General features: G+C 33.4%; 1 protein-coding gene across 5 annotated transcripts in view; it reads right to left on the reverse strand.

Annotated features, from left to right (window-relative positions):
* LOC140439553 (sodium-independent sulfate anion transporter) overlaps nucleotides 1–27,904 on the reverse strand; it is a 210,724-nt gene that overhangs the window by 69,838 nt on the left and 112,982 nt on the right. For 3 of the 5 annotated variants that reach the window (XM_072529535.1, XM_072529533.1, XM_072529534.1), the window contains exon 2: nucleotides 760–924. In XM_072529535.1, coding sequence (XP_072385636.1) covers nucleotides 760–924 — 165 coding nt within the window. Of the gene's footprint in view, nucleotides 1–759; nucleotides 925–17,267; nucleotides 17,413–27,904 lie in introns of those variants that run through there. The other 2 variants (XM_072529536.1, XM_072529532.1) reach the window with 1 other exon arrangement.

The following is a 27,904-nucleotide window of genomic DNA, read 5'->3' on the forward strand; positions in this document are numbered from 1 at the left end:
TTGCATAAATATTAAACTGAAAGTACAAAATAAGCAAGTGATATATTGTTTATGTAGAATAATGTTTTCCCTTATTGGCATAGGTTAGTGTAATGGCACGCAACTTTGACCGAGTATAAACATATTTGTTTGTTAGTAAACACAGTTTGCGATGAGAGTCATTATTGAGATTTCTTTTATATGTATCTATCAGAAAGATTAATTAATATTAAATCACATCAAACATTAGTTAGTACTTAATTAGGTTAAGATTAATGCACTGTGTAATATCTAGTAATTGTATAATTATTTTGCAAATGCGAAATGTTTTCATTTTTTAGGCACAATGCTGAGTTAGCAACTCGTGTGTGATTGCAAGAACACACTTTTATATTTTTAAAGAACTAGAATAAACTGAAATTTATTCCCCCTTAGCTACTTAACATGGAAAAGAACTTATTACCCATCACCTTAGATGATGACACTGCAAAACTATGTAAAGCTTACACGAGATCTGTGAAGATGGACCATATGCGACATCACGACGACCACTACACGCTCTGCAAGGGGTCAAGACCGAAGCTAGAGAGATAGAGATAGAGACAGAGAGAGAGTATAGATTACACTAATACCACGACTTTATAGATGGTCCTTAAAGATATTGGAAAAAATTTCATGAAGAAAAAATTACATACGCTTTTATGCGAAAATTAATTGCTAAGTTACGTTATTTTATAACATATATAATCTAAAATCAAAGAGTATCTTTGTGTGACTTACCGGCAACGACTGCATATGCGATACCTTGCGGAATTTCTGTAAGACCAACGGTAAATCCAGCCAGAAGATCCTGTGAAAACGTTTGTAGATCATAAGATGGGAGCCATGTTAATATTGGAAGCCGTTTCTTTGCTATTTGTCTTATACTTGAATTTTCTAATGTTCCTGAAAATAAAGAAATTATGTTAAGTATTTAATACACAGCCAATTTTTAATACAGGAAAACATATATTTTATGGTATATACCGCGATGAAGAGGCAGATCAAAACATTGTCTACAGCAACGATCAGAAGGTAAATTTGATACAAACTTGAAATCGACCCGTCCGGAAAACAGAAATATAAAATGTACGCATACTTCACCGCATTGTATTGCAGTCCCCTTTTAATCCAAAGGTTCGATGATAACGAGACAGAAATCGAATTTCGCTCAAGAGTTGTGTAACTGAAAATAATGCTGTATAAATTACTATTTGGTAATTTTAAAAATGTAGTAACGTCTTTCCCCTTTGCTCCAAATATGTTAATGGAAATTTTTTAACTTTTTTTTTAAATAAATTTTTCGAGATAAATCCGTAGGACAAAGATTTAAATATTTCTCAACATATATTCTTAGTATAAAACAGAAAGACGGTTTTAGATTTAATTTCAATGCAGGGCATCTGCCATCCGCTTATACGTATTTTAACCTTTTTAGGTATCATTAGAGCGTTACGTATCATTAGGCGAATTTTTGCCTTGATGAACGACATGTGGAATGTAAATTGTAGATTCCCTTGTTGACTAATTTATCAATTCGTCTGCTTTGCAAGTTGTAGAAAGCACTAATTTATAGTGTTTTTAGTGCACTATTTATATTCTTTTTGTGTCTGGCTGTATGACGAAAGGTCTTTAAATTTACAACACTACAAATAAATCATTTAGTAATAAGTTTCTCTTCGATTTATTATTACAGTTCCTTAAGCCTATGAAGATAATAGAGATATTAATATAAGAACCAGTCAGGATCAGATTATCTTAGTAAAAGATGATTCAAAAATTAATGTTACAAATTATAATTATAATCTCTCTTAATTTAATGGAGATATCTGGTTTTGTAACGAGTTTTAGAAATGTAGGCTTTCACAGCTGATGTTATTGATTCGGCCATTGGCCATTAAATGTTAGAATAAGTGAACATCAATCTTATATTAAAAATAGAGAATAGAAAAAAGAAACGGATGGTAAAAAGAGAAAAATCAAAGAAGCGGCTCAAATTATGCTAAATGAGACAAATTGTGTCGGAAATTCCTCGGCAGAATGCAGTAGGATCTGGTTACCCATATTAAAAGAGGAAGTTAATAAAAGGAAAATACCAGTATTAGTAAGTCAGTAACATATCGAGGATACATCATTTATGTTTTTTTTTAAGTAACAAACATATAAAATCAGAAACTGGTGTTTATTCCCATATGGGGGAATATTCCCATATTCCCATGTAATACTATCCCATGTCGGGATAGTATTATGAGGTTTTTTTCCTCATCATTTACGATGGAATTACTAACAGGAAAATTTTACTGTCATCATGGCATGTGGTTGTCGTTTTAAAGACAAATTACATGCTATGATTTTTCTCTGACGGATATTCTCGAGTTAAAGTTGATTTCATGTAATCGAATGAACTATCTTATAATAGAGTCATCCCAGGAACGCAAATCAGCAATATTGGCAATACCATTTTAAAGTCGTCTACTTTAAAATGTATAATATACCTATGTCTGAATTTTCGATATATATAAGTCTTATAAAATTAAATTATTAGAAGAATTTTTCACCAAGTACCAAAAAAACAAAACGTGTTTAATTAATTAATGTTTGTATTTTGAGAACGATTCCGAAGTGGAAATTGAAACGTCAAGAAACTTATTTTAACCTTCAATTGTGGCTTATTCTCAATAAAATAGTATCTACTAATAATCAACATATGTATATGGTACTATATTAATAAATAAATTCAAAACATTGATTTACGTGTATATTATCTCCTTAAAAAACGAAGTCTGTCAGATGGCATGTCTTTGTGTGCTAAAATGAGGTCTCACCAGTTAAGGGTTAATAGCGATAATGGAAGCACTAAGCACAAAGTTTATAATTTATAACCGCATCAAAAGATATTAATACAGTTTTGAAGTCCTGACCTGAACTTCAAAATGCTGTGGAATAGTCTGGAAAACTATAAAACTATAAAGTTTGTAAAAATTTAAATAAATCATATGTGTAAATAATTCGAACCGTCACCGTGACTTTTAATTCCCCTTACAATGTGATTGATATGTTTCACATAAGTTTACACATAGGAAAGGTCTATGTATATTTTTATATAACACAACTAACAAATATATTACGTACATAGTCCTTTAAATTATATTATTTTAGGAGTAACGTTAGTTATTAGTACAAAAAATACGTAAGAGTGATAACAAAAATTTTATCCAGTAATTGAAGTAGTAACTAAAAAATAACGTTTTCAAGTCTAAAAAAATAGGTACTATTTAACAGGTGCATTAAAAATACTGTGTTTTATCATTGACCAGAATCATTTTGTTTTTGACGAGATGCATAGGGCTGTAAGCCTTTTTCAATCTGACATATAGTACATAGAGGTAGTCTATTGCATTTAACTCTCCAGCGTCAATTATGACAGCGTTTTCGTAACATACTGAAGCTGACTTGATTGACAACTTGCAGCGTGCATATCATGTAACCATCGAGATACAGTAAAAAATCATCTGTAGGAAGCAATTTCCATAGTCAAAGTTCACTCAGATGCCCACCTCTTTCCAAAGATAATCATGATGCAAGATTAGAATAGACCAAAGAATATCAAAACCGGGATGAAAATGATTGACTACAGTTTTGAGTTTTATCCAGATTCTCGTCAAATAAGAATGTGAAAAAGATCTAGAAATTTGAAACGTAAAAGATATATCCAGGAAGTTTAGATATACAGATACAATGTGTAAAGAGAGATTTGGTACAATAATAGTATGGGATGGAATAATGGCGGCGACAAATCTTATTTCGTTTTTCGAAATAATAAGTTTCTAACGACTAAGCAAGACATTAACACTACTATTCAACCTATTATTTGTCCGTTTTGATGACGTTCTTGGACAAAACATTCACCTCATACATTATAATCAACATATAATACAATCTTTGGATACCAAACCAATCCCGAATATGTGGGTTATGTTTCAAAAAAGATTTACTTGATATATGGACAATATTCAAAGTGCACTTTGTCTGTGGCAGCTTCTGAGAGCAAAGTAAGCAAAGGCAGATATACCTCAATCAGACATTACCAGACTGAGAAAAACCATGTTCTATCCCTTTATCCTTCCAAAATCTAGTTATCTATTTCCTATCCCTTCCTGATGAAGGACAGCTGCAATCATCAGTACCAGCTCAAGGTGCAGAGGAAATGATTGTGGATCGGTTTGAAACTGGACTACCATAAGCATGACTGGAGCAGCTTTAATGGTTGTGGTATTGCGGTGCAGAAGGAAAAAGGAAATCACTGCACTATATATTCCCCAGAGAATTTCTCCCAATATGACAATAACAGAAAGTGAAGATAGGATGTGTAGTGACTCCTCGACTCATTCTCAGTTCCAAGTCGGATGGTGTGAAATATGCTATCAGTCTCCAATGTGTAAGGGGTCAGTAAACCTAAACTAAATTTAAGAAAGTGTAAAAGAATTGATCCAAAACCCTGGAAAGCTACAAATAATTGAAAAAAGCAAACCACAATCTTTCGACATTGGGAATCTCAGAAACTCACTGGAGACATAAGTCATCTACTTTTTAGGTCCAAATAATGCAAATACAAATAGAGTCGAAATAATTGTACTCTCCAAACTGATATGATACTGTCGACGAGAAAATAATATCCATTAAAATGCGAATATGTACCAACAATCTGTACCTTATACTGCACAACATGAAGGCATTGAAAGGTTCTAGGGATGTCTAGAAGAATTCTCTTAGTGATATTTCCGATCGTGAACTCGTGACAATCCTAGAAGATTTTAGTGCAAAAGTAGGGCCATCTAACTAAAATATTAAAGGAGTATTGGGCAGCAATACACTGGAGCAGAGAAATGTGAGGCGTGACCGTCTTGTGGAGTTCTGTGTAAAGCATCATATTGCAATTACAAACACGTTTTATCAGCATCACCCACTTAGATTGTACACATTCCGTAGTTTAGATGGACGAACAAAATATCAAACATATTATATTCTAATAAGATCAAGATAGAAATCATCGGCCATTAACTGTAAAACATACCAGGAATATTTTGGAAGTAACCATCAGCTCCTAGTAATAAACGTCCGACTTCCTTTTAAAGACTTTAAAAGGGGACCCCTAAGAAGAATCATGTCCCTAAACTTCTCAAAAATCAATGAATTTGAACAAGAATTAGAAGAAAACCTTTCTTTAGATTAAGTAAATAGATTTGAGAGATTTTCTTGTGATAGACAGATATAACACTATTCATCTGAGTAACCGCTTGCAGGAATACCAGATAATAGACAGCCTTAACTAACTCGGATCTAGTATAACTAACGATGGAAACTGCAGAACGGAAGTTCGGAGACACATAGGTATGGGAATGCGGATTCTGATCACTACTAAATCGAAAGTAGGGTAAGGGCCAGAATTTTAAACATTTAAAAAAAGAAATACATTCTAAACATGAACGATACAATGTAGAAGGTCTCAAAAATACAAACAAAAATATAAACAAAATATAAACATTATGAAAGAAGCAGCTGAAGAATTACTCGGCTTGGAAGGTAAACAAAAAAGAACAAGAACGAATGACTGTTTTGACGAAGAATGTCAGATTATAGCATAAAGAAAAAACAGAACATATTTACCAATGCACCAGGGGCATACAAGCCGACAAGCAGAGGAGGAATATAAATAATTAAGTGAGGAAGAAAAGAAACTCAACCGAAGAAAGAAGAGAAAAAATATGAACAAAGGGCTTCAAGAACTACAAGATCTAAGTAAACCAATAACGAGAAAATTTTACCAGAAACTGAACAAAAGCAAAAAGGATTCAAACAAAAGAAGCGAAGAGATAAGGAGGGTAATATATTGACACAATAGCAAGAAAAACTAAGAAGATGGAATTCCTGAATACGACCGAAAATGTTAGATTATATTGATATATTAGATGTTCGTTTGTAATAGTCCATTTAACGTTTTTTATCAAAATATTGCTTTTATTTATGTGTTCTTAATATGTCATACGCTTAATAAAAAATAAATGCTCAGCTACTGACACGCTTCTTGGTAAAGCTCATAGGGACAGCTAAATTATACGATAGTTTAAGAGATAAGGCGTATGATTAACACATGTTCGTTTATCGTGTTAGAGCCGTAAATTTTTTTTCGTACACTGTTCTCGCATTGAATTAGGATGGTGAGACCATTTGCGAACTTTATTACCCTTGATATTTAGACATAACGCACACATAATGGTGCGCCAAAATTTGTAGATGATGCTTTGTTAAGACGTTAATTTTTGAAACTAGTTTTAAACTGGAGCCGCTACTCTTTCCAACAACTTAGATTTAGCCGTACGGCTCACCCTCCCTCTAAGGGGAAATTCACTCATCCCAGATACCTACGGTATCAAAAGGATTGAGCTCTGGTGGGACTCTTTCCGTGTTATCGAGTCCTAGGTGACTTGGTATGCTGAAGAATCTCCCAAAAATTTTCGTACACACTTGGACTTGTGAGCAGTACAGCTTCTGCATGGTCTTGTAGAGATGTTCATTCAGAAATAACTTTTTTATGTTTTCTAGGAGGTTCTTCGGAATGACTCCAGTAGTAAAGAGAATAATAGGTATTGTCTGGGTACTTTGCATTCTCCACTGTCTTCGTATTTTAATTTTCAGATCCATGTACTTGGCGATCTTTTTGTTCTGTTTAACACGAAGATTATTATCCGACAAAAACCTGTGAGAGTTTTTATCAGTTCTTCTATCAGGCTCTTGGAAAGAGTATCAAACAGAAAACGGAGGTACAGAAGACGATATTTGTATGAGGATACGAAAAGCCCAACAAGCTTTCAGTACGCTCAACCCTGTTTGGAGATCTGGCGAGTATACTACGAGGACAAAGATCCGAATATTCCGATCAAATGTCATGTCTGTTCTACTCTACGGATGTGAAACCTGGAAAGTGACAAACTCCCTCACAGACAAACTGCAGGTCTTTGTTAACAAATATCTACGAAGAATTGTTCGTATATTCTGGCCTAACACCATCAGAAACGAAGATCTGCTACACCTGACCGAACAAAAGAGGGTACAAAATGAAATTAAGTCCAGAAAGTGGGGTTGGATCGGTCACACACTCCGAAAAAATAGTTCTAGTATCGCAAAGACTGCCCTAGAGTGGAATCCCCAAGGGAAAAGAAAAAGAGGTCGTCCAGTACAAACTTGGAGAAGATCCATCATGGACGAGATAAGAGGCCAAGGAAAGTCTTGGAATGAGGTGAAGGCCATAGCGCAAAATAGAATCCGATGGCGCGTTTTCACTGAAGCTCTATGCTCCACTTGGGAGTTCAAGAACCTTAATATATATATATATATATATATATATATATATATATATATATATATATATATATATATATATATATATATATATATATATATATCTATCAGGGCGGCCCCCTGCGAATAGGGGATACTTTCTGGGTATTTTTAGCATTAATACCCAGAGGGTAGCAGGGTTACCTGCCGTGGGACAAAAACAGACACTTGGCAGTAGGTATAAAATGCACACCAATGAAAATGGAGATTAGTGATTTATGTTTAGTGTCGCTGTCTGGGGATCGCCAGGGCACGTCTGGAGCCTTCAATGGACGTGACAGCATGCGGGACGTCGGTGGCAGGGTGTTGAGGAGGCGGGTCCCTGTCATACAATCAGCTACAGCCCAACAACGACAATCACAAGGGAGCCAAACAACAACAAGAGCTCCACTCGCATCAGCCGGCGCTCAGTCAAGCGGGACGACGAGGCAGCGCATGAAATGGACTGTGTCTATAAATGCAAACATTTTCATTTTGCGTTTCCATTACAAGCTGACGAACCTCGGTCGAAAAACGATCGGCTATCACAGAGATTCAAGTCTCTGAACAGCGAATAGCAGATCAATACCGGGTAATTATAAGAAATAATTTTATCCCAGAGACTAGACGCGATACCATCAAAAGCGAAGTCGAACGGAAGATTCATAACCAACAACTTATATTATTATCATTATTAGTATTATTAGAATCGATAATAATTCTTTACAAAAAAGAAGTGTTACCCCCTATATATTTGAGTGTTATGTTTTATTTCTATTAATTTAAAATCCATTTACATATATAATACAAAAGTATACACAAAATACTACTATTTACTGTGTCGTTACTTAACACTTATTATATAACGCGTAAAGAATGAGTCAATAGGAATGAATTATGTTTTATCAACCTTGACAATGCGATATTCGGTGTTTCGCTTGCTCTCTCTTTGTTTTATAAAAGAAAAGTGTTCATTAAGTAATTATTTAAATTCAAATAAATACAGGATAAAATTATTATTAATAAAAATATATCGGCTGTGATTAATACTAGTATTCATTATGCCTAGACACGAACACAAGTTCACTTTCAGCATCAAGAATAAGAGCTGAAAAAAGTAACGTGATTTTGTAAATACGTTTGCAATATGGTGGTTGAAAGATCAAAAGGCAAATTAACTTGTAGATGGATTGGTACACCATATTCAAACAAACAAGGCGCCGACGACCGAGATATGTATGGGCGGTATATAGCCCGATTATTCGAAAACGGCGAAAATACCGGTTCCTATACTGAGTTGGAAGCTGAAGATCTATTAAAAAAAAATCGGTTGCCTGTAAAGTCGGTTTTACGGGCGAAGATTTTACGTGACAACGTCTTTTTCTCGGTAGAATATTTATTGATATGAATATTATTAAATTGCACAATAGGAACAAGGAATTGAATGAAAATAAGAATTGCACAAATTTTAACTATAGAAATATATTATAAATGTTTGACTAGCAATACGCGCTGTTTCTTCTCAATCGACTGAATTACGATTGATTGCAGAGTGATTTAAACTAATAATTTACTTAACACTATTAACATTTGTCAATAGTATGACATAACCTATAAACTCAGTTTCTCAACTTTTGTGTCAATCTAACAATTAATCAATCAATCATAGTTTACGATAATGAAATATTAGTGTACAATTATTTACCTTTATTGTTGTAGTTGTTGTAAACGACGAATCTAAGCTCTCCACATTTTCACTACAGACACAGCTGACGATACTTTAACCACACGTGTGAACTTGTATTATGACGCTTTCTCGGTTTTCCAACGCCAAGAACGCTCGAAAAAGACAGAGACACAAGCACGCACCGATTCAACGCGCCTAATTCTCTAGTGCTGCGCGCGCAGCGGACCGATCATGTTTGAGTGGGAGAGAGACGCAAGGCATTCGCCGGTCCGGCGGGCCTCTCTCTCGTTCGGTGACTCATCGTAACAGACGTGAGCGGGCGTTACACTTTTTCATGAGTGACTCCGAGCCACAACCTAATTTAAGACGTCACGTCAAAAATACTCCTATATTGGGGAAGGTAAGTGAAAACCACCCCAAATAATTGTCCCTACTGATATATCATTATGACTGTTACAAAAAAATTAAAAAAAATCAATTGACCATGGTGATCAGAACCCAAGATCCAGCAGGGTAGGATGACAACAAATAAAATACTCTTCTTCTTGTTCTTCTTCTTTTTCTTTGTATGTAGACATGACTCTCTGTTTTTCAATTTGCCTCCAGTAAGTCGGCTTATATATCTGTACTTCTAGCTCTGTCCCATGGTGTCTTACCATCAATTTTTCTAAGTGTTTTCATTCTTGCTGCTTCGAACATCCTTTTTGTCCTCTCTGTGTCAGGTGGTGTTTCTGTCGCGTATGTCATTATTTGTCTGATGACTGTTTTGTAAATTCTGCCTTTCATTTCTTTCCCGATATTTTTATTTCTCCATATTGTTTCATTCAGGCAGCCTGCGGCTCTGTTTGCTCTATTCACTTGGTCTTCACTTCGGTTTCTAGATTTCCGTACTAGATAATGCGATGCTTAGATATTTAAACTCACTTGTTCTATTATCTGACCTTCCAGCCCCAATTTACAACTTAGTAAATTTGTTGTTGTAACCATGCATTTTGTCTTTTTTTGGTGAAATTAAGATGTTAAATTTTCTGGCAGTTATATTAAATTGATGCAGCATACGTTGTAAATCGTCTTCACTTTGAGAGAGTAGTATTGCGTCGTCTGCATAGCAGATTATTTTAAGTTGTTTTAAGGAAGAGAAGGAAGACCTGAACATCATCGGAGTATACGGCCCAGAAAATAAAAAGCCTCAAACAACAATGGAAACGTTTTATGACCAATTACAACAAGTAGTAGATCAAGTCAGAGGGAAGATGATAATATTGGGGGATTTAATTAATTAATTATCTACGCCTAATTCGGGAATATCGTGGGCCAAAACCAAAAATTTATTACCTCGACAAGACTTAAGTTAACGCCGGACATACAGCCGCCAAAGTTTGGCAAGATACAACAGTAACAAATGTACGACAAGCATCTGTTGAAGGTTTATCGAAAGAATTGCCAGCACCGTCAGGTAAGGATCAGAGTCTAATTGTCGACCATATTGGCAGCGATACTGGTTTTCTGCAGAATGGTGCCCTTGTTTGTGCCATAAAGACATGAACGTCATATGCTTCGAGAAGTGGTTCGGGAACATTCTCCGACGGGTAGATAGTAAGTCTACCATAGTATTGGATAATGCATCTTATAACAGCCGCCTTGTAAAACGCATTCCAACTATGACGGATAGAAAATCCATCATGCAGAGCTGACTACCAGAAATATGTGTTTCATTTACAAAGGACAATCATCAAGGAGCATCATGGTCAATATCGTTAATGTACTGTTGATTCAATGGCTTGACTTCATGGTATTACTGTTTTCTTGCCATTGCGAGGTGAATCCAATTGAATTAATTTGAGTTCAAATGATGGGAGATGTTGCCCGAGAGAATGTAACATTTAAAATTGCTAATGTTCAGCGCCTATTACAAACCAATATAGATTGCAGACATTCTGCAAATTGGAAGAACGCTATTGCTCATGTATTGAAAACAGAAGAGAAAATGTGAAAGTTGGATGGAATAATGAAAACTGTTATTGAATCAGTAATATAGTAAGCGTCGGCGCCAAGGATTTAATTTAATCGACGTAAGATGTCTCAACTCAGCAGATGTAGGTAGCAAACATAGCATAGTATTATGTAAAATAAGAATCATCCTGAAATTCTTCACACCCAAGAGAGCGGCACCAACACAAACAAAAATCAAAGTCGAAGGACTAAAAACGGAATCCACGGAATACTTATACATAAAAATAATATCAGAGAAGATCGCTGGGAATGAAATATTAGAAAACGATAACATCAAGGAAAGCTGGCAAAAACTCAAAAATAACATAATTAACGCAGCAACAGAATCACTTGGGAGAGGAAAGTAACGAACACTAACATATCAAAAAAGAAAACACCATGGTTTAGAGAGGAAGTGAAGACAAAATGTGAAGAAAAGAAGAAAGCCTTTTTACAAATTAAATACGGGCCCTGCAAAGTCGTCAACAATCAAAATCCCTATGAATAAATCAATCCATCCAACTAAATATATTAGGAATAAGTTACATTCGGTGGCAATAATCAGAAAAATTCATAATATGAAATGACATGATATACTATTCAGGTAGCCAAGAGAAAACAAATTTATATGGAGTAGCAATTGCCGTAGATAGTAATACAAATAAATAAATTCTGGGTTTTACACCGATATTAGAACTAATCCTGTTCTTCTTATTATTCTCTTTTTTATTTCGACATGACTCTGTCTGTTTTTCAATGTGCTTCCAGTAAGTTGTCGTTCAATCGTTTACGTGGTCTTCCTACTATGGAACCGTCTCTTGCCGTCTTTACTACTCTATTTGTTATCATTCGGCTTATATGATCGTTCCATTCAACTCTTCTATTTCTTACCCAGTCCTTAGGGTTCTCCACCTTGCATCTACGTCGTCTATCTGTACTTCTCGCTCTGTCATATAGTGTTTTACTATCAATTTTTCAAAGTGTTTTCATCTCTGCTGGTTCTAACATCCTTTTTGTCCTTTCTGTGTCAGGTCGTGTTTCTGCCGCTTATGTCATTATTTTCTAAATTCTGCCTTTAATTTCTTTCCCGATATTTTTATTTCTCCATATTGTTTCATTAAGGCAACCCGCGACTCTGGCTCTATTCACTTGATCTTCCACTTCTGTTTCGAGCTTACCGTAGCTAGATAATTTGATGCCTAGATATTTAAACTCCATCACTTGTTCTATTAGATGACCAGAACGGATTCGGGTGATAAAATTACGATAAAGAGGAAATGTAATTGAAAATTTCTTTTAAATTGAAAAACACGAAATTATGGCTTAGGAAAAAGAAATGAGAGAGGAGACAGATTAGTGAAATGAAGATTTAGTTAAATATTACGTTTTTATGGGATTAAGCCACAATTATTGGTTGTCATTGTGATGATAATAACATTTTTAAATAACTCCGGAAATCGTTCTCAAATAAGATTTTTATTCGCTCAGTGCGTGACTGACGTGACACCTACCGCCTTCATCTGACAGTTTTGGACCTACCAATTTTCAGGTTAAACATATGACATATGTTTGACATTGTTAAATACATGCGACATTGACAATTATTAATAATTAACTTTTTAATTATATTTTTTTAGTTTATGTACAAAATAAATGTAGTATTAAAAACTGGGTTTCTAAAAATTCATCATAATATATCTTTTCATCCACAAACGGAAAAGAAAGGGAAAAATCTAGTACTGGCAAATCAAGTTTTTCACGTGAAAGATCATATATTTAATAACAGTAATAGTAAAAGTTATAATATAAAAGCTAAAGTCATCAGGCACTCTGCAGTTAGCTTGAAGCCTTATAAAATATCATTTAAGGTAAATTATTTAAATTTTTCCTATTTCAATTGCACAAAAATGAAGTCATGTGATATTTACTTTTTCATATTAATAGCACGGATCCATCTTTTTCTTTTCTCTAATTTATATGTAATCTTTGGGAACCTATAAAAACTACACTTACTATTTTTGCTATTATTAGCACAATTAAATACGCAATATATATTTGCACACATTTTTGATAAAATTTATGCGCAAAAAGGTAGGGCCAATTTTGTCATATTTCGCCGCTACGCACGCTGGCATCGTTTCAAAGTACCCCTACCATGGTCACACACGGAGCGAATATAAATTTTGAAAAATGTATAACCATTGTATAACCAAAGTTTTTGTTATTGGTTATGTCATTTCAAAATTGACATGCTTGACCTAGATGTTGTAGGCATACAGTAAGTACATAGTGGCTGCAACAAAATTTGAGAGTGGTGTTTTTACCCTTGGAATATCAAACTCTTACTGTTATTTGTGTATTCCGTGTTATATGTTTGTCTGAAAAATTATACGAACATGCTGGATTTTGCTAAGAATGTCATTATTTTTTGCCAAAAAACATACAAAAAGGTTTACCAATTTTACCCACCGGCTCCCCTAAAACGACCATCGTAGGGGGGGGGGGATCGATTTACAAAGAATCTTACGCCTTAGAAAAAAATTGTTTAAATAAATAAAGTAGCTGAGATAATTTTAAACAGAAATCTTTATTAACACTTTTTGTGTAGAATGAACCGTTCTCTCAGAAACATCGCTTGAAGCGACCGGCGATTTTGAATATCAGATACGCGCACGAAATCAATTTTAAATAAAATTTGGACCAACTCGACGGTAAAAATTCGATATCTTTTGATCAGAGTGTCCTATCGACAAAAATCAAAATGCATCTTAATCTTGTTGGTATATCCTTGTTGTTGACTTCTTCTTTTAGTATTGTCAACTAAAGCCGGCTACATTCTGCTGATGAGTTTGCTACACATTTTTCTTCGTTGAGTAGGATGAGGGCTGCTTCTTTGACTTTTCTCTTTTTCATGTCTGTTTCGTTCAAGATTATTGATGCATCTTTCTGAGGGCTTTCTGAAAAGGAACTTTAATATTTAGCCCATAACCTTTCAGACATTAAAAGTGAGCCGGACCTTTTTGAGACTGATGATGAGAGCGACAAAAAATATGAGACAGAGACAACAAGTCAACAACGATGATGAACAACTTTCTGGAAATGAAGCTGAAGATTTCGTAGATATTAAAGTGCCGGTGACGATAACAAGTCAGGATCGAGGCAACAATAATATGGTCTACCCTAATAGTACCTGGACAGCTTTCTTCGATTCCTCCAATAAACACCTGTGAGGTAGATAATGAGATAAAAACATCTTTGAAACCGATATATATTTTTTTTAAAATGTGTCCTCCCAGTTTGTTTATTTTTATTTATTATATTATTTTTATTTATTTAAGAAAAAAAATAGGGCAAAACCGATACCGGGGAGATTGCAATAATTTTGGGTTGCACTTTTGTTATGAGTTTTGTTATCCGTTGGTAACATAATAATTAAAAATAGTATTTCTAGAAATAGATTTACATTATTACTATTCAAAATGTACATGAACAATCCAGAAAAACAAAATCCTTTTAAGACATATTACGTGGACGAACTGATGAAAGCATGGTAAAATTTAAAGGTCGTTCTGCGTTGAAACACTACTTACCGGCGAATCTTGTCAAAAGGGGCATTAAAATATGGGTAAAGTGACTCTTTCACTGGTTACACTTATGACATAAATATGTATGCTGGAAGGGAAGACATACAACTTGATGGAATGCTTTCTGAGACAGTAGTGCATAAGTTAGCTAGTACAAGAAAGTCTTAAGACGTAGTACTATGCTTTGACAATTTTTTTTTCCTAAGTAAAGCTCATGAAAGAGATTGTATTTCCATCTGGAAGAACGGTTATTGCAAACAAGAAAAATCTACCACAACTCACCAAAAAATTGATTAGAGGAGAATCTGAGTTTGTTGGAAATAAATTTGGTATAATTTGTGCGAAGTGGTAAGATACCAAGGAAGTCCTAATTCTTAGTAACTGTCATGGAGACGGCTTTACAACAGTACTGAGTCGTGATAAGGATGGGTTCAGAAAAGAAGTTACCTGCACAGAGGCACTTAGATTCTACAATAATTTTATAGGAGTGGATTTAGCAGACCAAATGGCAAGTTTATACGACATGGATCGCAGATCGGGAAATTGGCGGAAAAATGTGTTTTTGAGACTGGTTATGGTTGCTGCTGTAAACAGTTGGATAATCTACAACGATCTTCGTTGTAGATATCTTTAATAGCTATAGCTGAAGAGCTGATTCAGTTTGGCAAGGCTACGTCAAAAGTTCACGTCAAAATAAGATCGACGGGGAGGCCGTCAAAAAGCATGATAAATGTAGGAGAACATATGCCAGTCGAGGGTAAAACACGTCGACGTTGTGCAAGATGTTCCCAACGGAAAATAGAAAAACGAACTTCAACATTGTGCAGAATGTGTCAAGTTCTACTTTGTACTTTAAACTGTAAAATTATGTTAAATAAATGTTTAAGAACACTTGGACCTTTTTTTTTCATAGGCTACCACTGGAATATATATATGTCCCACTTAAAAATACCAATGCAACACTATGGAACAAATATGTCCCATCTGTCAATGTCAAAATTAAGAAAAAAATCTTATTCAAACCTGTTATCGCAACCTAATTACATTCAAAAATGGGACTGAAAGAGTTAAGTGATTTATAGAAAATGAGTTTAATGAATTTATGAAAGTCACCAGAATTCTACAAACAACATTATTTAAGTCTTAACCGTCTCTAATTTCTCCACGCCGATGATACTGATATAATTGCAGATAATTTGAATGATTTACAGAACATGATATAACGTGATATGACACATATCGTAATATCTATGAAATAAACATGGTTTTAAAGAAAACAACATTTATGTTAAAGACATAAACATCCTACATCCTTAAACATCCTATAACTAATACAATAATAGAAAAAGTAGGTCACTATAAATACCTTAGCGCATGGATAACGAAAGACGCAGAACAAGCAAAAGAAATAGATGCCGCATAGAAATAGCAAGAGCCACCTTCTTAAAAATGAAAAAACTGCTAACTAATAGAGACATATCATTAGAATTAAGAACGAGGCTATTACGATGCCATGTAATCTCCACATTGTTATGGCGTTGAAGCATGAACGTTGAAAAAAGCAGACCTACATAAATTAGAATTATCCCAAAGATGGTGCTACCGTAGACTGGTACGTATACCGTGGATAGACCATAATATAAAGGAAGAAGTGTTGTAAAGAATAAACAAAGAACACGAAATAATACGAAAAGTGAAAAAGAGAAATCTGGAGTATTTTAATCATATAATGAGGGGGACCAGATATGAGATACGTCTAATAATGAAAAGAAAGATTGGGAGGCATGAAGACGGAGAATTTCTTGGCTTAAAAATTTAAGGGAATTTTTAATATGCGGTTAACTCCAATTATTAGACAGCTATGAATAAACTTACAATCGCCTAGATGATTTCCAGCCTCTGATAGGAGAAGGAACTTCAATAAGAAGAATTCAAAAGAAGAACAGCTACTGTGGTGAAAAAATTATTAACTACAATAGATCCAACGGAAAAAAGAAAAAAACGGTAACTTCAGCTAAGGAATTTATGTTTATCTGTTTATATAAATAAATGCACTGATACTTAATAGCAACAAATTACCTGTAACATTTTAAATAAATAATTAAACGAATAACTGAATAAATTTTGATACATCAAATTTGTCCTTCTTTTTAATTCAAACTTCTTGCGTGTATCAACTACACACGATATTTTCGTCAATTAATTAGTTAGTTTACCGGTATATTTTACGTTATAATAGTGAGTAAATTAACGAATCTACATGTAAACAGTACATATATACGAAGACGTGGAGCATATTTTTATCTATTTTAAGAAATACGAACGGTGTGGCAAGCTCGAATGGACCATTTATAATCTATTGAAACCTTCAAAATTTTTGTAGGTGAAGTAAAATACACGCATAGGATGATTCAGCATAAATTATCGCAAAACTGGATTTGTTAACAAAAACATTTTGATAAGAGTTTTTGCAATAAATGTTTTAATATTTATTTTACTTGAGATTAAATAAAACTTTCTCCTTACATAATACAATGTTATTCGACACGTGAAAGAATCAGATTAGTTTTTTAGTATATAAGTTTTTTGATAAAATGATAAAAACTTACGTCTGTCTCTGAGTAGAGATTGATAAACAACGCTATCCATGTCTAGCCATGGAGTAACAGGCTTTGGTTAATTCAGTGATGTCTGATTAACAATCAGACATCCTATCACTTCCACAACAACCCGAGAGTGCATGCCTCACTGTTTTGTTATAGAACAAATCGATAGGTATTGGGAGGGAGCGATAAGTATTTCGGTTATACACTGCTGGACGAAAAAACCGCTGGATAAAAAACAGAGGTACAAAAAATCTGAGTTTATAGCTTTGTCTAAAAAGTGCAGAGGTTGTAAAACAATAAGCTTCATGAGTCACTTGTTCAAATTATTTTTAAAAATCATATATTGAAGATTAAAATATATATAGCGAAGAGAAGTATCATTCACACAAATGGTTTTATGGAAGATCTTGGAAAAAATGACCGGTTTAGATACAAGTGTTTTCCAACGTTGTAGAGATATAAAATGTAGTATATATGCTTGTTTCATTGATTATCAAAACGCATTTGATAGAGTTTAACACAAAAAAGATGAATGCCAAACGCTTATCCAAATGTACGCTTATCTTTTATGGAACTAGGCAGGTTCTGTTAAAGCAAACCACGAGAAAACTGAGTAAATGAAAATTACGTATATATATATATATATATATATATATATATATATATATTATTGTGATATTTAAAGTCTTGGTGCGCCAAGCAATAATTAGCTAATTAATTTTTTTGATTAATTAAAATTATTTAAATGATATGATTATGACTCTATCACAATTTTTAATTCTTTTATCTCAGGGTTACATTCGTGCTTCAATATCTATGCTATTACATGTGAAAGGTAAGGTCCAGAGAATACCGGAATAATAAAAAACACATATGATCTAACACTATATATTGAAATAAAAAATTCACACTTATGGTACTTTATGGTACAAACAATATTAATTGAAATCTCAAAATTCCGAACTATTCTAACTCTCCTAATCAAAATATTTATATCCTTTCTAAATTAAGTGTAAAAATTGTGTTATCAATAAAAGAAAAACTGCAGAAAACAAAATATCTCTCTCTGATGATGAGTGGTCCAAATCCTTGTTCCTTGTAGACTATATTATCTCCTCTCAACCGCTCCCTATGTAATCAGCAATCTTACACAGATTGTTGCAAGTATATCGTCCTTAATGATCTCCTTCAAAAGCACAAATCATTCAAATTATGATAGCCTTTCTCCTCTCGATAAACTGAATCTCTCGTTGGCCCGAGTGAAAAATGACTCTTGGAATATCTTCTCTTTACGATAAACTGAATCTCTCGTTGGCCTGAACAGTGACTCTTGGAATATAAGTAGAGAAATATGACTTACAATATTTTGCTGCTTCAGCTTCTGTCAGATACACTAACTCCACAAAAACTCACTAACATTCAACACTACTGCTTGCTACATTTCAGGAACCGCCAGAGAACAATCCCTGTTCCTCTTACAGATTTGGAAAACCAACTCATCCTATCTTTTCTCTCTCCTCAATCTCGCTAAACTTTTTCCTACATACTTATCCAACCTTTTTCAATCTCCGCCAATCAAAACTCGTCACAATTCCCCCATTTTTTCATTTCGATAACAAACAAATTTTTACCTATAATTATAAAATTTCCTAAAACTTATTTACAAATAATATTTTCTATAATTCTTAAAACTAACAAAAACCACTTTCTAAAATCTCTTCTATTTGTCTCTAATCACTGCATTAATGTATTTTGGAAAACCCCGTTCAATTGTCTTTTTGTTTTCACTTAAAATTATGCGGGTCACTCAAGTATAACAAAGAAATAATTTATGCAAAGCTTACACTATGTTTAGTACAGGAAATCCAAGGATTTAATAACTTTCCTTCTCCGAAATGTTTGTTGGATATTATCCTACTTATCTGAATTATTTTAATGTTTTTGAACTTTGAAATATTTTTAAACAAACCAATATTTTTCTCGATTTTACATATCATAACAAATCCCCGCCATTTGATCTGCCGAAAACTCTTTGTTAAATTTTAAAAATGACAAAAGTTTTCTAGGATCAAATTATTTCACTATGTTATTAAAATCTACTTATGATACTGACAAATGTCGTGAATGTTAAAATACCCCGTATATTGCCTGTCTTTATACGGGATTGGATATATTTTCGTTTTAAATTTTTCCAAGTATTTTCCCTTAAAAGAAAGTTCATAATTTTTAACCACTTGATTTACTTTATTAACAAAATCTCCATGGTTTCCTAAAATCTTCTCTATTTCCTTCTCCATGTTTTTTTCACAATTTATTTTTCTTTCATCCACCTTTTGTTCACATGTGTTCACTGTCCATAATACTTCTTCACAAAATTCTGGATTCTCGTCCATCAATGCCATTTTTTCTTCTGTTTTCCTTTTATCCTCTAATTCCCTTTGGTATTCCGAGCACCATGTTTCTATTCCTTTCACTTCTCTGATGATACCTTCTTTTTCTTCCTGCTTCCATTCTGTTTTATCGTCGGTTGCCAACAATTCTTCTGTACCTTCTATTTCCTGTTTTTCTCTGGTCTCCATCTTATTTTCCTGCTTTCTTTTCGAACTCTTCTTCTTTTTCTTCCTTCTCTTTTTCTTTTCTGTTAGATCTTGTTCTTGTACTTTCGGTTTATCCTCTACAGTCATATCGATTTCTTTGCGTTTTTCCTGTGCATTGATCCTTCCAGAATTTGTTTTCCTATCTGTTTGCTTTTCTTCTCCTGTGTTGTCTGGTTCTGCTCTGATTTCCAGTTTATTTTCCGAAAAATTTATGGTGATATCTTTTTTCCTCAATTCATCAATTCCCGCTATCATATCATGATTTAAATCTTCAATCACCACACATTTCATAATATGGAATTTGTTTCCCACTCTTATCTGTACTCCCAAGCCTTCGTTTACTGTCGTCAAATTTTTATTGTTTGCACCCACTAAATCAACCCTAGGAATCTTATACACAAATCTGTCCAAATTTAATTCTTTTACTAGTTTTTTATTGATTAACGATATCTCCGATCCAGAATCAATCACAATTTTAATCGCTTTATGTTTTATAAATGCATCTAAAAATATTAGATTAGAATTAGAAATTTGTCTGTCGTTTCCTATTGCTACATGATTCATCTCCCTTCTATTTTGTTGTTGGAAGCGCTGGTTATTTCTATCGTCCCTTTGTTCGTTAGTATTCCTATTCGGAGGATTTTGTGCATCTCTATTCCTGTTGTGATTTTCATATGTTCTCTGTTGTGTGTCATTCCTGTTATCGTAATTTTGTTGTCTATTGTAATTATTGTAATTTCTCGGCCTATATTCGTTTGTTGATCTGGGATGTCGGTTTCTCTGGTCATAATTTGATGAATACCTTCTTTCCGCTCCATTATATTGGTCATGTTGTCTTCTATTTCTCATTTCTTTTCTTTTCGCTTCTTTTAATTGAAGGAATTGGCACAAACTATCAATATCTTGATAGTTTCTCAAAATCACGTGATCTTCCAACGTTTCCTCAAAATGTCTGCTGATCATTTCTACCAGCTGTTCGGTAGAATATTTGTATTCTAGATATTTTGAATTGTTATATATCTGCAAAGCATATCTTTCTTCAGATATTCCCATTTTTCCGTGATATTTTCCATTCTGTAGCTCTTGGTTGATTTCTCTCTGTTTATTTTTCCCCCAGAAATAGTTGAGAAATTTATTTTCAAAATCTGTCCAATTTTCAAACTCATCTTCCTTGCTTTCATACCATAACGCTGCTCCTTCTTTCAAATGGTTTCTAATTGTTTCTTTGCAATCGTCAAAATATCTAATATGTTGTAATTTGGTTTTCAAATTTTTAACAAACGGTACTGGGTGTGTTTTCCGAATATCCCCGCCAAATTGTATTTTCGACTCGCTTGTGCCATGGATGATAACTTCTTTTCTCTCTACCCCTCTTAGTTCAATTTCTGCCATTTGTTTTTCATTTTGCTTTAATCTTCTTTCTATTTCCTTCCTGTCTTCTTGTAGCGCCATTTCAAATTTTTCTTCTAACTGTTCTAATTCTTTTTTCTGTACAGTCTTAATATCTTTCATTTTAGTTTCTATTTCTTCTCTCTGCATCTCTAGTTTCTTCTCTGTTTCTTCTCTGACTTTTTCTAAACAGACTTTTACCTCATTTTCATATTTGTCAAAACGCTTTTCCATTTTTCTATCATTTTCTTCTAATTTTTGTTCTATTGCTAGCCTTGTTTCCCGTTGGTTTTCTTCCATTGTCTGTGTCTGTATTTGCATCATTGCTAATAATTTTTCCAGCATCCCTGTTTCTTTTCTTTCCTCCATTATTGTAGCATTTCCTTCATTATCCGATCCTTCATCAATAATTATTTCCTCTTCTCTGTTATCCTCCTTCCTTTCTTGCATTTTGCTTTGACTCCTTGTGGTCGACATGTTGTTTCTTTTCGTTAACGTTTTTGTCCCCGCCAAATGTGAAATTTTACAACACTCTATATGTTTCAGAACACGACAATATTTCTCCCCAAATGTATTAAATTTTCAAGACAAATATCAAATATGCAATCAGTAAAATTCAAATAATTCAAAATAAATATCAAATGTACGATTGGTAAAGAAAATAAAATCAAATAATTCAATAGCAGTAAATATCCACTAACTACGATCAATCAATAAATCAAATTTATATTCCCTGGAAAAATTGTCAAAATACTTTCAAATTCAAATTCCCTCAATGTTATATGTTTTTATCTCTGGATCACCTGTACTTATTCCAGATCTCTTTCCCTTCCTTCAAATGTAAAGCTGCGATATTTTCAAGCCCCACGTTTTGGAAGCCAGTTATTGTGATATTTAAAGTCTTGGTGCGCCAAGCAATAATTAGCTAATTAATTTTTTTGATTAATTAAAATTATTTAAATGATATGATTATGACTCTATCACAATTTTTAATTCTTTTATCTCAGGGTTACATTCGTGCTTCAATATCTATGCTATTACATGTGAAAGGTAAGGTCCAGAGAATACCGGAATAATAAAAAACACATATGATCTAACACTATATATTGAAATAAAAATAATGAAATAATTCACACTCAAAAGTTTTCAATAAACAAATCTCATATAAGGATTCTCAAAATGTTGTTCTCCGTACGTGAACAATCAAAATTTATGGTACAAACAATATTAATTGAAATCTCAAAATTCCGAACTATTCTAACTCTCCTAATCAAAATATTTATATCCTTTCTAAATTAAGTGTAAAAATTGTGTTATCAATAAAAGAAAAACTGCAGAAAACAAAATATCTCTCTCTGATGATGAGTGGTCCAAATCCTTGTTCCTTGTAGACTATATTATCTCCTCTCAACCGCTCCCTATGTAATCAGCAATCTTACACAGATTGTTGCAAGTATATCGTCCTTAATGATCTCCTTCAAAAGCACAAATCATTCAAATTATGATAGCCTTTCTCCTCTCGATAAACTGAATCTCTCGTTGGCCCGAGTGAAAAATGACTCTTGGAATATCTTCTCTTTACGATAAACTGAATCTCTCGTTGGCCTGAACAGTGACTCTTGGAATATAAGTAGAGAAATATGACTTACAATATTTTGCTGCTTCAGCTTCTGTCAGATACACTAACTCCACAAAAACTCACTAACATTCAACACTACTGCTTGCTACATTTCAGGAACCGCCAGAGAACAATCCCTGTTCCTCTTACAGATTTGGAAAACCAACTCATCCTATCTTTTCTCTCTCCTCAATCTCGCTAAACTTTTTCCTACATACTTATCCAACCTTTTTCAATCTCCGCCAATCAAAACTCGTCACAATTCCCCCATTTTTTCATTTCGATAACAAACAAATTTTTACCTATAATTATAAAATTTCCTAAAACTTATTTACAAATAATATTTTCTATAATTCTTAAAACTAACAAAAACCACTTTCTAAAATCTCTTCTATTTGTCTCTAATCACTGCATTAATGTATTTTGGAAAACCCCGTTCAATTGTCTTTTTGTTTTCACTTAAAATTATGCGGGTCACTCAAGTATAACAAAGAAATAATTTATGCAAAGCTTACACTATGTTTAGTACAGGAAATCCAAGGATTTAATAACTTTCCTTCTCCGAAATGTTTGTTGGATATTATCCTACTTATCTGAATTATTTTAATGTTTTTGAACTTTGAAATATTTTTAAACAAACCAATATTTTTCTCGATTTTACATATCATAACAATATATATATATATATATATATATATATATATATATATACATATATATATATATATATATATATATATATATATATATATATATATATACAATAATTAAATCTATTATATAAAATATACAGTAATCCCTCTACAACAGTGGGGGTTACGTTCCGAAGAGAAAGGCGCAGTTGGTGAAACCGTGGTTGACGAGTGATCCATAATCCAAAGAAGAATATGAAAAAATCTAGCCTCGATCCCATGGAATTAGTCAAAAAACAGTACACTGAGTGTTGGCTGAAAACAAATTTCATCCATACAAATTAAAAATTGTGCACCAACTTTCAGATGATAACCCCGACCGAAGACTAGAATTCTGTGCAAATCTATAATATAAAAATGAATCGCAAAATGTGTTGGTAAGCTCATAACTCAACAACGCATGAACCAATCTTAACAATTCTTTTTTTAAAATGTTCCTTGAAGTCTGAGGATGGTTTTTACGGCGAGAAAAACTCGAATAATTTCCGGGAAAACCCTAAAACAGCCCTTTTCTTTTTCCCATACAAATACTTTCTAACTAAATGTAGAGTCAATTTGAACTTTATTGCTATTCAATAAAGTTTATATTAAATTACAAGTACTCACTGTTTTCTCAACAATGTAGGTATGTTTCTAACGTCGAAGAGTCAATTTGCGCTTTATTGTCGCTACACAAAGTTCAAATTCAATCAGTGTGCGCGTTCGTGTGTGTGCGTGTTCGCCTTGGAGGATCTAGTGCGTTCACACAAAAGTGATAATATCGTGAACCCGACCAAATTGAAAAGTCAAAAAATGAAAGAGCTATAGATTTGATTGGCCTCGCAATATTCTTTCTTTTGTTTTAGTTTCGGAACGCGACATAAATTGCATCAGTTTTCACATCGTTGCATCTGTCAAACAAACCGCGTTATTATCTTTAATAATTAATTTATTATTAATTTAATATATTCTATACACATACAACATTGTTTTGGCTTATAGGACTTGACTCCAAGTCATATCAAATTAAAACAAAATAAAAAAACCTAAAACGTAGTGTTATATCCTCTTTGATTATATTCTCTTTCACAGACAAAGTAGAGATTTCACAGACTGACAACCTGTCACATTGCCGGTGTACATTGGTGTACACACACGTTTTTGTTTTTCTTGGATTTTTTGTTACTTATCTACTCAGTTTTCTTTTGTCAACTTGATAAAAGAAACAAATTCTCCAGTTTTCTTCGATTTATTTTTGATTGATTGTTTTATATCGTGTTTTGTGCAAAGTGTTTTAATACCTGTGATTAATAATTATTAAGTATATTCTCCTATAAGACGAAGTAATTTAGGTAGAAGAACCCGAAATGCTACAAACCAAACTAATTACCGATCTAATCATACTGCACAAGAACGTGACGACCGAAATGAACGTGAAAGAATTCGTATATCACGAACGCGGAAAGCGAGAGATTCAACTTAAACTCAAACAAAATTATTATGACTGAATAGGTATTTTCAATACCTTTCAAACGAGATATCACTTAAGGTCCCATTTAAAATTATCTGTCACTCTGTCACTGTTACGTCACCGTGTTATGACTAGTTGAGAAGCCTACGTCTGTTTATTACCTCCCTCCAAATTTCACTATTATAACAATAACTGTTCAAAAGATACGACAGGGAACGCACTTTTGATTAGCACTGTACAATTTATTCATAGGTTCATAGCGTCCTAGGTCGACTTCCGACTCCTAGTCCTAGCCATAGTCTTAATTAGTCCCTATTTGATAAATGATGCTTTTATCAATTGTTTATTTGATCTGTATGCATATTGTTTTTTTTAATTGAGCAACGATACTGATAACTTTTTAACACCAAACCATAAGCGGTCAAGAAGAACGAAGTGTCCCCGTTGTACCAGAGTTATACGGCTATGATAGATAGGGAAGATTTAGAGATTATCTTATTAGACTGAGACCGAACGCGGTTCAACCCGGAAAACTGCTGAGTTTAATATTAATTTTTATATTAGTATTAATCTTAGCTCTAGGTTTAATAATTGTTCTAACCGCGGAGGAAATCTTTCCGAACATATATATATATATATATATATATATATATATATATATATATATATATATATATATATATATATATATATATATATATATATATATATTCTAGTCAGCGAGATCCACCAGGCTTGAGAATGGCAAGTGAGACCTTGCCGAAACGTCGCCAAAACAATGGTTTTCAAGAAAACCAGCATTTTACAACGCGGAGTCAAACCCGGAAAAATAGTGACAGCACATATAGCTCCCGCGGAAACCTCAAAACAAACATATATATATATATATATATATATATATATATATATATATATATATATATATATATATATATATATAATTTTGTTGGAATATAACAATTAGCCACATGATATGCTAATATGTAAAATTTAATCTAATTTTTTTAAATGTAATGTATATTTATCAATCGGTGAGAGACCTTTTCATCTTTATTAAATCGATAATTACTTAATACTCTTATCATTAAGTGTTCTTGTGTCTGAAGTAATCATATCCCAGGTATGGAGTATTAGAATTATCTTAGCTAAAAGATCGCTTCAGGATATATTAACATTCCTGATAACTTAAGAATGATATTTTTTGTAAATTATTGTTACTTTTATTGTTATATATAACAAAAAAAAAGTTTTATATTCTGGCCAACCTCCCAGAAGATTAATGGTCATGGGGAAATAAATGTTTGTTTTATTAGGAGAACTATTACTTTAAGCAATTAATGTAATTTAAAGCAATAAAACGTTTTTGAATCTGAATCATAGGTCTTTTTCCAGATTCCTCTATCGCATCTCTTTGGTGGTCTTTCGTGGACCTTCCTGCTCTAAAGTCTGCCTATTCTGCGGCTTCCATATTTTGATACTTCCGTCCAATCCAGTTTTTAAGGGTTTTTCATATAATTCCCTAATTGTGCTAGTCAGCGAGATACCGCGGTAGTTATCGCAGTTACTTTTGCTGCCTTTTTATGGATTGGCGAAATTATATATAGTTTCCACTCTTGAGTTAATTCCGTATCTATTAATTCAGATCTGAAATAGTTGGGCGAGATGATAGCAATGCCGGTCCTTATTTGATGAGTTCTGTAGGGACGTTTCCGGGTCTAGGAACTTTTCCGTTTTTCATAGCCTTACATATCTTTCATACCTCATTAACCGTCATTTTCAGAGGCGGTCCAGCTGTTACCACACCACATTTCTAAATTCGTCTATGTTGAGATATTCTACTCTGCTTACAGTTAAGAGCTCCTTGAAATACTCATCCCCTTATGTGCTGTTATTGGTGGTAGGTATTACTTCCTTTTTATTATTAGATCGTAATATTTTTATCAGTTTCCAGCTTTCTGGACTCCTGCGACTTCCAAGACATGGAAGTCACAATTTCTCTCCCAAGCTACATTTTTTTCCTGGCTAATCTTTCTTTGTATTCTAGAATTTACTTTTTTATCTTCTACTTATCGTTGTCGTCCTGAGCGCTTAGGAATTATTGGTATTTTTTCCTCTTTTCTTCAATATCCTTTTTTATTTCTTCAACCCACCAGTATGATGTTGCTCTTGTGGTCCTTTTTTGTACTGTCCCAAAGCTTCGTTTGCTGATTCATGGATGAATAATTTGATCCATTTATAGTTGAGAACGATAAAAGTACGCAAGACTGCATACCTTGGACACATACTAAGAAATAATAAATATAGTCTTCTGCAGGTCATCATGCAGGGTAGAGTCGATAGCAAAAAGGGAATAGGTAGAAAGAGGAAGTCATGGCTGCGAAATATTCGAGACTGGACAAACATGACTGTAGACGAATTATTCCACGTTGCAAAAGACAGAGAAGCTTTTAAAAATGTGGTCGCCAACCTCCGTTAATGGGGACGGCATAGGAAGAAGAAGATAGTATTTTTAAACATTGTTAAAATCTTTGAAATCTCAGTTTCTGAAATTGCCCATGTCTAATTCCAGAGAAAACTCAAAAGCATTGCCACCACGATCATGACTTTCTCCAAGGCCATGGTCCACTTCCATCAAACCTTGCCTCTTTCCTTTACTTAATGTTGCGATGAAATTTCCTAAAATAAATGTTCCATTTTTTTAAATACCAATTAAAGGAGCTGCTGTTAATTTGGGGAAGTATAATTCTTTCAAACATAGGATTATAGTTTCGAAAATATTTTCGATAGTTAGTGGTTATAAATATTCTAACTTGATTTGTTGGTTATTGTCATAGGATAACTTCCAGAATAATATAGTCTTCTACTACTTCGGTCACATGCTCCAAATCCATATT

This window comes from Diabrotica undecimpunctata, chromosome 4 (assembly GCF_040954645.1).
Source record: "Diabrotica undecimpunctata isolate CICGRU chromosome 4, icDiaUnde3, whole genome shotgun sequence".
In the NCBI taxonomy this organism is placed as follows: Eukaryota; Metazoa; Arthropoda; class Insecta; order Coleoptera; family Chrysomelidae; genus Diabrotica; species Diabrotica undecimpunctata.